General features: G+C 34.5%; 1 protein-coding gene across 2 annotated transcripts in view; it reads left to right on the plus strand.

Annotated features, from left to right (window-relative positions):
- Ser (protein serrate) overlaps positions 1-5,455 on the plus strand; it is a 351,449-nt gene extending 345,994 nt beyond the window's left edge. For both annotated transcript variants that reach the window (XM_074181003.1, XM_074181004.1), the window contains one exon: positions 815-5,455. In XM_074181003.1, the coding sequence (XP_074037104.1) occupies positions 815-1,594 (780 nt within the window). In that variant the 3' untranslated portion in view covers positions 1,595-5,455. The remainder of the gene's footprint in view (positions 1-814) is intronic.
- Positions 5,456-15,371: the final 9,916 nt, after the last annotated feature.

The following is a 15,371-nucleotide window of genomic DNA, read 5'->3' on the forward strand; positions in this document are numbered from 1 at the left end:
GACTTAAATGAAAAGTTATTAAGACTGTTGTAAAGATTTGAAATAAATAGATACATTTGATTTTAAAAAATTTGCATTTCAATTTACTACGTTGTATTCACAGAACTCTCAGTACAACAATGACTTATTATTTATTATGTCAACAGAACGCTCTCCAATATGCGTCATAAACAGACCTAACTCATAAAAAATCTCAAAAAGTTCAAAAATAATTTTGCAATAGTGACTCAATTTGTAACTACTTTATATTTAATGTCAAAATATATATTAAAAATATTATAAATACAAAATTACTTGGCCACGGTGTACTCAAAAGGCTAATCCATAAATCTGCTAAAAATCGATCTAATGCGTCGGAACACAAAAGAGTTATATTGAGATGTATTCAATACTATACTTTTTTGAAAACTTTCTTGCTCATTTACCACAAACTGCATTTTTTGAATTCAGTCACTTTCATTCTAAGGGTGCGATACATTCTATGAAATTTACAAATTTGAGAGAGAAAACATTATTATTTGCGGAACTCATAAGTTATAAACAACAAAATAATTGAAAACTATTGATAGATGAATGATATATACACTCGAAAATCAAAGAACATACTACCAAGTTGAGACCATCATGAAAGTTATAAGTTATCGTCATTTGTGCCATTTGCTGTCATAATTTTTAACGAAAACAATTGAAACAAAGTCATTTGTTCCAATGATGACCTCGAAACTCTCATCATATAATTTTTTTTTCGAGTCATTAACCATATTTTAATTTATTGGACCTTCATCAACTCAAACCAAACCTGTTTTTATTTCAGTCCGGCGACCGTTGGGTTCTTGACGGCATACGAGTCGTCGGAGAAGCGATTTCTCGAAAGCAAACTTCTTTCCTAGCTCTAACCTCAATTGTCGAAGTCAAAGTGGAAACCGCCCTTCTATCTGAAGAGCAGCAGAGCAACAAATACCTTATAGCCCTCGTATGCTTCATCGTGATCGGAATCTGCGCGGCGGGAGTCGTCGGCTTTTTATACCTGAAACAGCGCAGAAGGAACCTTGGACAAAGTGGCATGAACCTTTCTCCCTCCACCGAAACTTGCCACAGGAACCACGAGGACGAGAAATCCAACAACCTTCAAAACGAAGAGAATCTAAGGCGGTACGCAAATCCCCTCAAAGATGACATCGGTAGCAGCATGGCGAGCATAAACTCCGCCATCGACATGCCCAGAGTGAGTGTGGTGCGCCCCATGTCGAGCATGATTCCTCACGACAGCTCCAGCGAAATGCTCGAAATGATCTCCGAGGTGGATTGTCCGGGATCGCGCAAGACAATGCTGGTTCTACCAGGCACCAGCTCCTCGGAGAACACGCTGAAGCTCAACGAAGGGGTGAAAATCGCTGATGGACTCAACAGCGCCCACAGAAACAGCCAGATAATGCTGTACAAGGCGCAGAATCCGGACGTTCGAAAAAACACCGCAGCATTTGACGACTCTTCGGGACACAAGGACTTTAGTAAAAGTATTATAAATATCAATAAGCAGAGGACTTCACAACAACAGAGTGCTAGTGCGGACGTGCTTACTGTTCTTGTTTGAGAGAGCCAGTGTTAATTTCACTTATATAATGGCGAGGGGTTCTTGAGTTTTTAGATAGAGCTAGGGCGCCTTACACAAAATCATGAAGATGGTATTAAAAGAGCCGAAGGATAGAATAGCTCTGTATTGGGTCGGCATGACTATTGGTAACTTTGGAAATTTGTGATTCCAGTTAAGATTTTTTTCTCATTGTTGATGACTTACAGAATTACACAAGATCGGAGTGAAATATTAAATTGACCCCTTTTCTCTTACGAGAAAAATCTTCGAGTTGAATTCACTGAAACTTTGCAGAATGCTGAAGAAAGAAAAGTTTTCATTATTAGAACTTATTCTTGATTTTGAAATTCATTCAGAAGAATGTCTATCCTATGCATATATTACATATTACGGGAAAAGACTATCGTTGAACTGGTATAAAAATGGAAAAATATCAATCAGAATATTGCAAACAAATGTTTCCATGTTCAAAACGTTCCTTACTCGAACAGTAATAATGATTATAAATTTCATGAAACAATGTAATATTAGTTCATTACCTTATTTCCCTTGTAGAGTTTATTCAAGACTAAAGTATATAGATTTCACATTGGAAGCAATAGTAGGTAATGAGTAACAACAGTTATTTATGTAGTTTCAATTATATATTTTCGGTACTGCATATATGCTATTTCATTGCAAGCAACAAATTATTTATATTTTCATAAGAAACTTACTTTTTCTTTTTTTTTTTCAATAAAACAAAAATAATATTGAAAGATTATTCTATATTCTGTTGAGTTTTTTCTTTGAATAATGCCACCACATATAGATATCTATTTGAAAATGTAATTCAATTGAATCTTTTTCATCTTAAAACTGTAATTGTCAACATCATATTCACTTCTCATTTATATAATTGATGTCATTGTTTGCTTTACTGCTAATAATATTACATGTTAGGTTTATATAGTTTATTACATAATAAGTGAAACCACTAGTGAAATTGAATAACTTTGATCAATAACTCAATTATGACAGGTTGTACCTAACACTTTAAAATTATTTCACTTGTTCACAATCGTTTCTAACCTCGTCACTTGTATAAACTTCAACCTAATGTCGACGTAACTAAATCAATCTTCAACTTAATACTCTTGATATAAATGCCATATTAAAGACCTAGCATCAGGATACTCAAGTTAGATCGCTACGTTTATTGGCGGTATGTTGGAGGGCAGCGACGTGACATCGTTTAACTACATCTGTAGCTAGTAGCTAATGTTTGAAAAACTCTGTTGATTCATACTCTTTGACCGAGTTGCTCAAGCATGATTTCCACTTCTTTTATTGAATCGTAAGGCGCTTTAGCTCAGAAAGTATCCTTTAGCTTGAATAATATATGAAACATTTTTTATACGAATCATATTGTAGCTTGAGCAGCAGTCTAAATATATTTTTTTATTTTGTGCAATTTTAGTTTTAGAAAAGAATTCAAATTTTTTATTCAACTGCTAGCTGAATGTTTTACAATATCTTTTGTATCATTCTGTGTAGTTCAATTGTAGTATGTTTCAATCAATGATTGGTGTTTTTTCTTATCCTTTTTTTGATTAATCATGCCCTATAATTCATTTTGTACAGTTCTTTGGTAGTATTTCACACTGAACAGTTTCGAATAAATATAAAATTTCGTGAATTCTTCCTATCAATAGTTTATTTTTATTGATTTTAGAAAATTTAAATGAATTCCAAAATCGATTGAAACATACATGCTAGCTCATCAAGAACCCTAAATACTTACAATAGACAATAGAGACTTTGATAAAGAACTTTTTCATAAAAAGTGATAGATCTCGTGATGAAAAAACACCTGGTGACACAAATGAAAAGTGTTAAAGAATAGTGTGATATTATTTAATATTTTGATTTGTTTTTTATTAATGCAGGTTGTGGCAATGAAATTCTAGAGGTCACTAAAAATACTCCTTATCAGAACTTGAAGTAACTTTTTTTGCCTCACCCTGTATGAATTGTTAGAATTTTTCAAATTATTTTTATTTAACTTTACTTCTGTAAGTCAGAATAAATGTGTATATACTGATTTGTTTTCTCTTGTATTTATTGTATCATTGTTCCTGATTCTTTTTCACGTTTTAGTAGTTAGATAATTTTTATAGTGTAGATCGGCAATTTTATTATGAATCAATATCCTTGTGGTCCTGGAATGCAAGCTAAACTCTGTAGGATGGAGTATATTTTTTCTGAATACTTTTGAGAAATCTTTTTAATAGATCCTAATTTCGATTAATGGATTTGTTGCTTTCAAAACTCCATATTGAAAAAATGTACTTTGTCATCATGTAATTTTGTAAATAATGTATATAATTTCAAGATGATCTTTGATTTTGGAATTGGTGTTCTCATACGTTTGCAAGAATACTCATAATGGCTGTTGACCATAGGCAATGGAGAAAAAGGAATTTTAATGAATACATTTTTATCACTATATTTCTATGGTATCTGAATGAAAAGTGAAAGTGACTCAAGAGGAAGTTGTGTCTATGAATAAAACTCATGCAATATATCAAGATTTTCGTGAAGATTTGAAATTATTATAGAATTTAAATTACTATATGAACGAACATTACCAAAGTTCAAAAAAGTTTTTTCAATTTTGAAATATTACGGGCAATACCCAGAAATTATCAATAACTTCAACTCAGTCAATATGCTCATTGGAGACTTCTTTATTTTATTGGAGACTCTTTCTATTTCTTTCCTGCACATTTTTTACAGAAATTGCATTCGTATCCGTTCAAGCAGGAATTTTATGAAGTAGACTGTATTTTCGAATATTTATTTGTTTTTTTTCGGTAGGTTATAGACTCTATATATAAACGAGTAATGTTTTTTTGGAACTACAGAACTGATACCATATTTTACATGCAATATGAAACTACTTTTCAATCAATTAATATAAATTCTACATATTGAAAATATATGAAGAGTCGGTAAAATTTCAATTGAAAGTAAATAAACTTGAATAAATCGTACCATACACTAAATTTCATCAAAAAATTATTCTACAAAGAATATTTCAACGAGCTTAATGTTAGTTTCCTTCTTTGTGCAGCAACACTAATACCTGTATGGAGAAAAATTGTAGAAATGAAATTGAGCAAAAATGTGAGTTTTCCATTTTTTTTTGGTTTTCCAATGATTTTGTGCAGAAATTATTTTTTGTGCTCTTGCATGTGTTGATTCCGAAAGGTGATTTCAATTCTCAAAATCTAAATATACGTGAATATTAAAAATGCAAACTTAGCATTATTTTTCAATATTTTCATACTGAGGTAGATACCAAGAAATGTATTCAATTATGCTTTAGGTATTTTTCTTTTATGGAGCTATAGTCTATAGCCTTTAATATTAACGAAACTATTGAGAACACTTTTATATAAAAATCACCTTCAATCTAGCTATATTTTCCATAGATAAATCTGAAAGTGATTCACGCCACACGTGACAATGACTTAATACTTTGATACAATACAGCATTCAGCTTGTTCCGAGGTGACTTGATGTATCACTTTCAGAGTTGATTTAGATTAAATTTTAAATAGACATACTCTTAATACACATATAGTACTTACGTAGAATTTCAAAGCAGTGCCTTTTCCGTGCCTGTTCTATACAGAACAATTGATTTTATGAATTCAACTGATGTAAATCACAAATCTTGTAGCAGTTCCCAAAACTACTAACTCGAAAGTATTAAGTAGGTTTAGGAATGTATGTATATTTTGTAAAATATTTTGCATTTTATTTTTGCGAGATGCAAACAGCTTTTGTAATTAAAAATGTATTGAAGCTTGTCAATTTAAGGAAAAAATAAAACGTTTATATTTAATAAATCTTTATTCAAAAATTCTGGGTGTTTTTTTTTCCACACTTCAAAGTTTCGCAGCTAATAAGCTCATTCAAATTGACGGATACTTCGACTATAGTTTCATTATTTTTGATAAAAGGTGAAAAATTTATATCGTAAAATAGGGTTACTTTGAACTACCCGACGGCTACTTTGAACAATTTTTTTTCATATCGACTCATAGTGAAATAACCATTGAGTGCAGCCATATCTAGTTCTCACCACTCACAACCTTTGGTGTAGTATAATGAATATTGTCGCAGCTCGGTACTCGCTTTGCTTTATTACGAGAGGATTTATCGCTGTTTCCCGCAACCCTCATTCATCCAAATATTGAAAGAACTCATTGAAAACTTAATTAATATTTCTTACGCAAAAAATTCGCTCAGGAATGGATTTACATTAAATAGTTGAGAAAAAAATACAAAGATTCACCAAAAACTTACATTATACTACTACCCAGCAGGATCAAAGAAAAGGAGATGTGCTGCGTACTGCATTCTTAAATGCTCTGGAACCGTTTCTGAAGAGTGATCAATAAATACTGAATGAATTTCTTAATACTTTTTGTCGATGATCTTGACCTTCCTCAATATTTATAAAGATTCTTATGCTAAGGTTGCAACTTTGCTCCGGTCACCATTCTAAAGTAAGGTAAAATGCTTAATAGACATCTGTGCAACGTTGCGTATTTGGAGATTGTTTTATATTTCTATATCCTGTAATCGTATCAATTTTGATGTCTATGAACTTGGAATATTAAAAGATGGAATTGTAAATACTGAGTTTTTGTTTTAGAAAATTGAAGTTGAGGTTGAAACACCTTTCAATTCATGTATTTGCTTGAATCAATTTGAATTATTTCATGACTAATTTCCATATTTGACACAATTACTGGAGTGTTAATCACACCAAACCGTTATTTTAACACGTATTTCATACCCCTTGAGGGGTATTGTAGATGATATTATGATGAAAAAGAAGTTTAGGTTAAGAATTAACAAAATCTCGACTTTAAGATACGACAAAAACCAAGATAAATATATGTCAGTTCCATACCACCAATACATGAAGAACTTTGGAAAGATTTTCAAGGAACTAGGTATAAAGGTGGTATTTAAAAGAAGTCATAAACTACAGAGCGTTTTAGGAAACCCAAACAACAAAGTTGAGAATTCGGAAAAGTCTGTAATTTACAAAATTAATAGTGAGAACTTTGATGAAAAATATTATGGACAGACTAAAAGATCTATTAAAATTAGATATAAGGAACACTTAGCACACATGAAATATGGAAGACCAGAAAAATTAGCAGTCGCCCATCATATTGTAACGAATTAAAGAATTAACTGTCTTAAACAAATTCATTTTTAACAATACTTCACTATCACAACTAATTTATACAGCGTGACTCACGGTCGATGGTAGGTTAGACGTTTCTGGAAAACGCAAAGCATGATTCTTCTAAAAATTTCACCTCTCACATTTCCTTACCTGTTCTATCGATCTAAAATATTTTCAGCATTGCGGCGTTGCCATTTCCATCAAAAAGTACTAGCAACTTTATTTTTTTCAATGGAACACCCCGTATATTAATACATTTTTGGATTCGCTCTGGTATTTTAATACTTTTTTGTTAATAATGTCCTATATCTATCTCTATCTGTTTTCGAGATAAAAAATAAATTGTGCTTAATATAGTCCAAAACATAGCCTTAATTGAAATTAGTACTCTCAATTCATGAAAAGTTGATATTTTGATGATAGTTTGGACAAACTCGAAATATTCAAATAACACCAAGAAATCGACTACATATCATACAGGGCGTGCTAAAATTACTAATATTTCCATTGTGCATAAAAGTAGTCAAAAGTTAATTTTTTTAAATGAAACCCCCTGTATATTACTCGGTAAATTGAAAGATGGTGAAAAATGCTTCAAGATGATATATCATGTCCCTATACCTAAGTTTTGTCAATAAAGTCGCTTCTTCTAGAAACATTTTTTTTTAGAATTTGGATTTAGGTAGCAGTGTAATTATCAAGCTTATAGCAGTTCAGTTACTTTTATAAGTAATTTACAAAGAGTTATCGACGGTGTTTCGAATAATCTTCCAAAATATCGATTATTCAAACGAAGTTCTTATGAAATTATTCATTATACACATGAACAAAAAACGTGTAAAAAATTCAACCAAATGTATTCTGAATTAACACCAATTAACGAGAGGAAGTTTGTAAGTTTACAAAATTATTTCCTTAACTATGGCTCAAAGTTTCCAGGGAACAACTGTACCAAAAATCAGTCATTTCTAGGTAGAAAGTAAGATTTTGTGGGCTAAAACATGTGAAAGTACAGACAATAACAGAATAGGATGATTCAAAATAACAAAATTGTAAACAAAATATCACATTTAAACAATAAATGCTGAAAATGTTGTCCATTACATTCTAAACACTTTAAAATATTTTTTTGTACGTGACTTGTGGCTGCTTTTTCAATTTCCTGGGGATCCGGTCTTCAATACTCCGCACTATTCGCCGTCGCAATTCTTCTTTGGTAGGCACTGGAGTACTGTATACCCTTTCTTTTAAAACACCCCATAAAAGAAGTCAAATGGCGTGAGGTTGGGTGATCTCGGTGGCCAATCCCACGGCCCTAAACGCCTAAACCAACGATCGTCGAAGAGTTCGTCAAGTTTCCTGGAAACTTCCTAGGTGGAATGAGCTGGTGCTCCGTCCAGTTGAAATCACGAATTCCTATATTCCTCTAAAGGCAAATTTTCAAGAAAATCGGTTACAGTCGTCCTTAATATTTGGAGATATCTCTCTGCATTCAGTGTGTCTTCATAAATAAAAAAGCTAATTTTATTGCTCTTCAGAATACAGAAAATATTCAGGTCAAATTTTTCTTGAAAACCCATTTCTTTTGTAACATGAGGATTATGATCAGCCCAAAAATGTTTATTCTTTCTATTAAAACTACCAAATTTTGATTCGTCGCTCCAAATTATTTTTGACAATTCCCGATCTTCCTGTGTATGAATCAAAAGGGATTCACAAAAATGCATTCTACGTTCGAAGTCTTCTGCTTTTAGAGCTTGAACTTTGGTAAATTCATACGGATACATTACGTGATTTTTCAAAATTCGTTGTACTGAAGCATGTGATACACCTAAATCTTTTTCTGCACTGTGAATGGAAGCTTGTGGATATGCATAAAAATATACCAAAACTTTAACAGTATTGTCCTCATTTGAAGTAACAAGTTTTGGTAATGTTGAAGGCGCTTTTAACATGGAGCCATAGTTGAGGAAATTAATTCAGGATACATTTGGTTGAATTTTCTACAAGTTCTGCCAATGATTTGATCACACTGTCCATGTATAATTAATAATTTTTATTTTTTTTGAAACACCGTCAATAACCATTTATCAATAACTTATAAAAGTCACCAAACTGTCATAAGCTTGATATTTCCACAACTACCTATAAATGAAATCCTTTAAAAATTATTTTTTGTACAACTGTCATTGAAAATCTCTTCGATAGAAACACGTCAATCAGAACACCTACCAAAAAATCATTTAGAAAAGTTCACACATGCAGTTCGTGCTATTGGTAATATTATGAAGGTGATTATTTTTTTATTTTTTTTATTTATTCAATTATTATATTTTTACTTGTAGGTTATTTCACTATCATTTCATTTCAGGTTTATTGTTGCTTAATATAATTGTTATTTTCAACTATTCTTTTTTAATTATTCTTTTTACTTGTTTCAGGGATTTCAAATCATTTTATATAGTAGACAATGGAAGTCGGAACTGTGAAATACTCAATTTCAATTAAGGCTACGTTTTGGACCGTATTTAGCACAATTTATTTTTTATCTCGAAAACAGATAGAGATAGGTATAGGACATTACCAACAAAAAAGTATTTAAATACTAGAGCGATTCCAAAAATATGTTAATATACGGAGTGTTCCATATAAAACAATATAATTGCTAGGACTTTTTGATAGAAGTGGCAACGCCGCAATGCTGAAAATACTTTAGATCGTTAGAACAGGTAAGGAAATGTGAGAGGTGAAATTTTCAGAAGAATCATGCTTTGCGTTTTCGAGAAACGTCTAACCTACCATCGACCGTGACTCACGCTGTATTCACCACTTATCAACTAACGCTTAATTTATCTTCACTGTTTGTTAACCGCTCGATTCGCTTTCTGAATACAGACTCCTGACTGACTGACTGCCGCTCGGTACGGAGAGCGGCCTTTTTATATCGTCAACGAACGCTCCAGATCTCTCTAGTCGTTTCGACACTCATCTATACCTTTCGAGGTGGTTCGCGATGAGTCATGTGTTTGCTGGCTGAGATATAGGCCAGGGCCGGCTTCAGATTCATTACATTGCCCCCTTCTTAAAGACGTTCCGCCCCGAAATGTCATTCTTGGCGCGTGTCGATACCTGCAGGACTCTCCATATCTGCACTGTGAAGTTCGATGGAAGTAGCACTCCACATTCTTCATGCTCGATCGTGTCCAGCCAGTCCAGCCTGTCGAGCCCAGAGGCTAATTTCGGGATTGCCAAGTCCACGAGATTCTGGCCAAGCATCGTGTCTCTCAGTCTGGTAAGACTCCTCTTGAAAACTTCATATGACGATTGGTCTCAAGAACGCTTTCTGGTCATCAAGCAGAAAACGTTTCTCGGACCCTTCTTCAACTGTAGCACTCCTCCAACTTCAGGACTCTGTTCTCGTAATGTTTGGAGCTGACCGAATTTCTTGTTGAATACCACAGCGATACCCTTGGACATTTGGAGATCATCTGCCACGCAGTGAGCTAGTGCGTAATCAACTGGAATCTTGAAAAGGTCTAGTGGCTCTTCTCGAGTTACCCCATGTACAACCTTCTGTCCGTTCGAGTATAAAGACATGAATTTCTGGAACGTCATTTCATCCTCTGGTGGTCTGAGGGGGCGAACTTGGTCGTGATTGCCAGCATAAGGAGCCAATCTATTAAAATGGACGACCCTGGGCTTTCCTCGAGGTAGCTTATGGATTCAGTAGAAGAGGTCATTAATCTTTTTCATGATTTTGTACGGACCTTCCCACGAGTTCCGCAACTTCGGTGATAAACCACGGCGTCGCTTAGAGTTGTACAGCCAAACTAGATCACCGGTTTCGAATTCTCCAGCATTCGCCTTGATGTCATAGGCCTTTTTCATCCTATCGCTGGCACTCTGGATGTTCAGACGGACTCGTTCATGGATGTCGTCCATTCTCTGCCGAAGCTTGCTGACATAGTCTTCCCCCGCAGTGTCTTGTTCTGGTGATTCCTCGTCCAATTTTCTCATCGTATATCTTGGGCTCGAACATTACCACCTTGCCGCTGCTCGCACTTCCGTCCAAGCAAGCCTCCAGGATAGTTTCAGCCCTTTCAGATACGCACACGTCTTCAGTCAACAGGACCCTGATCCTCTCTTCGCTTCTTCCATGAAGCACCAGCTCTTCTCCGCCAAGACGTAGGACGCCGTCATGAAAATTCAGCTTGAACCCTCTGGAGTTCATTATGTCCATTCCAATGATCGCGTCATCCTCTATGTCCGCCACCAATGCAAGATGTTTCAATTTAGTGCTGCCCAACACCAATTCAATTGGTAGTTCTCCAAGTACAGTGGCTGGCTCCCCTGTAGCAGTGCCTAGCTTCTAGCTTGACGGTTCAATTCTTGCCGGTGTTTTGGCAAAGGTTGGCCCAATAATGGTTCTCGTCGCTCCTGTATCTAGCAGCATGGTGTTGATGAGGCCCTCTACGAAAACACCTTTGTCTTGTCGTTGGAGAACGGCAACATATGCGTTTTTTACGAGGGCTTGCTGGGTACAGGACGACAATTGCCCCTTCTCATCGACCCCCTCTAGTTTTCCTGATTTGGTGTTGATTCTTTTGAAAGCTGGACATTTGCTACGGTGTAGCAGGATATGCCAGACGAACCAATCGAGCAATGTCGGCTTTAAACTCCTGTATGGATTCTCCTGATTTCTGACAGCGGTTCTTCAGCTGTGAATGGTAAACGTACTCTAGGTGTGCCTGTCCATACCGCAGCTCAAGATGCTTTACAAGTTGGTCATAGTCTTCCTGTTCCTGGGCCGTGAGGGTTTGCAGAATATTCGTTGCTTCTCCACGCAATGCCAATGTTAATGCTACCGCCTTTTCTCCTGCATTCCATCCATTCGCTCTGGCCGCAGCTTCAAATTGTCGGCGGTAATTTGCCCAAGGAGTTTTTCCGTCTAACTGGGGCGGCTTCATGGAGAGTTTTCCTGGTTCAGGACTGACTTTGACATCTTTCAGTTCCGGAATGGAGTTTTCGTTAACCGTTTCTGTGGGTGGGCAGAGTTAACGATTTGATTTTGCAATTTGGTAATTGTTTCTTACATCTTGCTGATTTCTGCCTGAACTCCGCCTTTGATTTCCGCTACTTCTGTGTTCATTTCCTTCCTGATTTTATCTATCTCTGTCTCGATGGTTCCCATCCTTTCTTCGAGTAGACTCGCCACATAACAAAGTTCTTTCTTCAAGCCTCTGCATTTTCTAGAAGTTTGTCCTCCAAACTCTTCGAATTTTCCAAAAGATTCTCCTTCAGACACTTGGAATTTTGTTGAAGTTCATCTTTTAAACTCACCGAATTTTCGCGTAGCTTGTCTTCCAGGCACTTCGAATTTTGTTGAAGTTCATCCTTCAGTGATTTGGTGTTCTCATCGAGTTTGCTCATTATTGAACTCAAATCACCCCCAGAAACTTCGAATAAATATGTTTCGGGATCTTCTCCTGATTCGATCAAGTTATCCCATAGTCTCTTCCGGAGCACTGATTTCTTTCCAAAACAATCTAGCTCCCTCTCCTCCAATTCTTGCTTCAATTCGGCGACTTTCAAGTCCACTAGGCACACTTTCCTCGAACACATTTTGTCTATTTTCCACAAAACCGAATACGTCCACTTATTTTAATCGAGTCCGAAACACTTATTTATTTTCACAAGTCTATTTTTCGTGAGAAAGGTCTATCAGTTAATGTTTCCGTAGTCCGGTACTTCGCGAAACACAATGAATCACCAGTCTCTCTGCGCAAAAGTTTTATAGTCAATTTCACCGTAATATAAAGATTGTCCACCAAGCGTTCACAAATTTATTTTAAAAATCGACTTCTGATCACCAATTGTAACGAATTAAAGAATCAGATTTATCTGAATATTACATAAGACCACATTGTAAAATTAATTTAAGGCTAGTATAGGCATCATTGTGAAATTATTTTAAGACAATCAAGAAACTGATGCGAGCTAACCCTATTTATGCTATAAAGGTAACCCATACAGGAAAACCATCCAACCATAATTTTTAAATAGCTGAAAATTGTTTTAAATGAACATATATTGTAAAATAATAGATAAGGCAAAATTGTAAAATTAATTTATGTTGGTATACCTGTATGGTTGGTACGCCTGGATGGTTTACCTGTATGGGTTACCTTTATAGCATAATTAGGGTTAGCTCGCATCAGTTTCTGAGTTGTTAGAAACTTTCAGACCCTGGGAAAATGGGATTTTCCGTTATATTTAAGAGACACGAGAATATGTATCTTTAATTATTTATCGAAGGCTGCAAAACCATTTCACAGTTCAAAAATAATAACCCATCTAAATAATGGGGGTCGAGATTTTTAATTTTGAGGAATTGCCAAAATAAAAAAAACATATCTGCCATTTCAGCAAAAATGGTGGAGGAATTCTTTGTAACTGAAAGAAACTACTCAAGACGAACATATTCAACTACGATATTTTGGGTAAAATATCCTGAAAGGATCAAGAATTTTTCAAAATGTGTCACCTCAATCATGTTTTGTGGAAAGTCAATTGGGCAAATGTTACCCACTAGTATATTTCACCAGGTATAGCTGATGTATTGATGCCACATAAGGGTGGTTGCTACGGTCATCAAGGTTGGAACCCCACACCTTGAATATTCGAGAATCTCAATATCAACCAATCAACTGGAGTATATTAGACACAATAGAAAGAGCAATCATTAAAAAAAAAGGGAAGATGAAGTTGAAAATCCAGGAACATCACAAGATTGTCAGCAAATTGCAATAGAGAGTATTGCGGTCAATTATTTTGTAGTTTTCCAGATTCCTTGTCAGAACCAGAAATTCAGATATTAGGCACATAGTACATAGAACAAAACGTGGATGCTGAACAAAAAATTTATAATGTAGGGATTGATACTTGCCAACGATGTTGTTATGAAACTTGAATTGCATGAAATAAGACAAGGGAGACATACTTTCTCGAATTCTACTAGCGATTTCACTTTGGAATGATTTTTCTCTGTGGAAGCCTTGTGGAAGCAAGTGTTGTTATTTTTTCTTCTGAAAAATTTTGAGTTTTCTTCAATTTGAATTCTCGTGATCACATCTCCCTCATTTCTCCTCATTTTGTACTAAACTATCCCAATATATGTTTATTAATTCAAAATATCACTGAACTGATAAAAGTTGGTGGTTATGATGTATGTGTGTTCATATGTAAAATATGATTATCATTCAATAAATATTTCACCGATATCCTTATGGAATTCAGGAATATTCCTGACAAGATAGATCATAGAATATTTATGCTTATTTCACTGTCTAGATTATCTGTATGTTTACGTCGCAGCCAACTAGCTTAATGAGCCGTTCAATCAACAGTCTAGCCTCTTTACTAAACAGCGCCGTTCAACTAGCGGCCTGAATGATACTCAGCCATTTGATCAAACAGCTAGGCAAATGACTGGTTTATTTAATTTGTTAAAACGTATTTATCCTCAAATTCTAACCTGTGACGACCTCCGAACATAAATACGATCGTAATTTCGTATATTCCAATTTGTAAATTTATGTATACTTATATCACCTGAACTCCCGACCACAAAAATTAAATTTAGGAAAAGCTATTTATCCCCTACAGTAACCTGTTACATTAAAAAAAAAATATTGAACAAAAAATTTCTTGTCAGATATTTCTTCTTCTTTATTTTTGTTTCATGGTCACGTTGAACAAATGGCCTAAGCATTAGCCAGCCAATTTATTAAATATTGTAAGAAACTAAAAAGATGCTAGGCTATTGATTGAACCGTCAATTAAGCTAGTTGGCTGTGATATATATACCGTCTACAATACCGTAGATATAATAAGGGATGTCTTCACTTTCTCCGGCTTGTCCTTTGAGGATAGTTGAGACCAGCAATATATTGGTGGTTCAGACTAAAACCACTACACCGTCTGTTATTGTATCAGTAATGTTTTGTTTTTATTAAAGTGGTTGATGATGTTTCATGATGAATTCTATAAGTTTGGACTCCTATTGTCTAATATTATTCTACTATGATTTTAAATCTATGAAAGAACATATGGATTAGAATGAATAGCTGAAATATCGATTATATTAAACAATAAAACGTGAAATGTAAATAGAATCAAACGAATAAAATAATCAAGATACAAAATTAAAAATACCACACATTTTGTATCTTGTTTATATCATTCGTTTTATTGTATTTTCATTTCACGTTTTATTGTTTGAAATAATCAATATTCTAGTTATTAATTTAAATTCTATTTGTACTTTCATATATTTCGAATCATAGCAGAATCATATTAGAGAAAGAAAGTCCGAACTTATAAAATTCATTTTGTTCGTAGTTTAATCTGTCTGACCACTGAGGAGATATATATAAGATGGTAACATTTTACCTGATAATAGATCAGGTAGGTGTTGTGCAGTAATTTCACGTATAAAGCCATTTTTATCCAGAAAATACACAC

This window comes from Leptinotarsa decemlineata, unplaced genomic scaffold (genome assembly GCF_025532065.1).
Source record: "Leptinotarsa decemlineata unplaced genomic scaffold, Ldec_3_MD MMD2_tig00026307_RagTag_RagTag, whole genome shotgun sequence".
Lineage (NCBI taxonomy): Eukaryota > Metazoa > Arthropoda > Insecta > Coleoptera > Chrysomelidae > Leptinotarsa > Leptinotarsa decemlineata.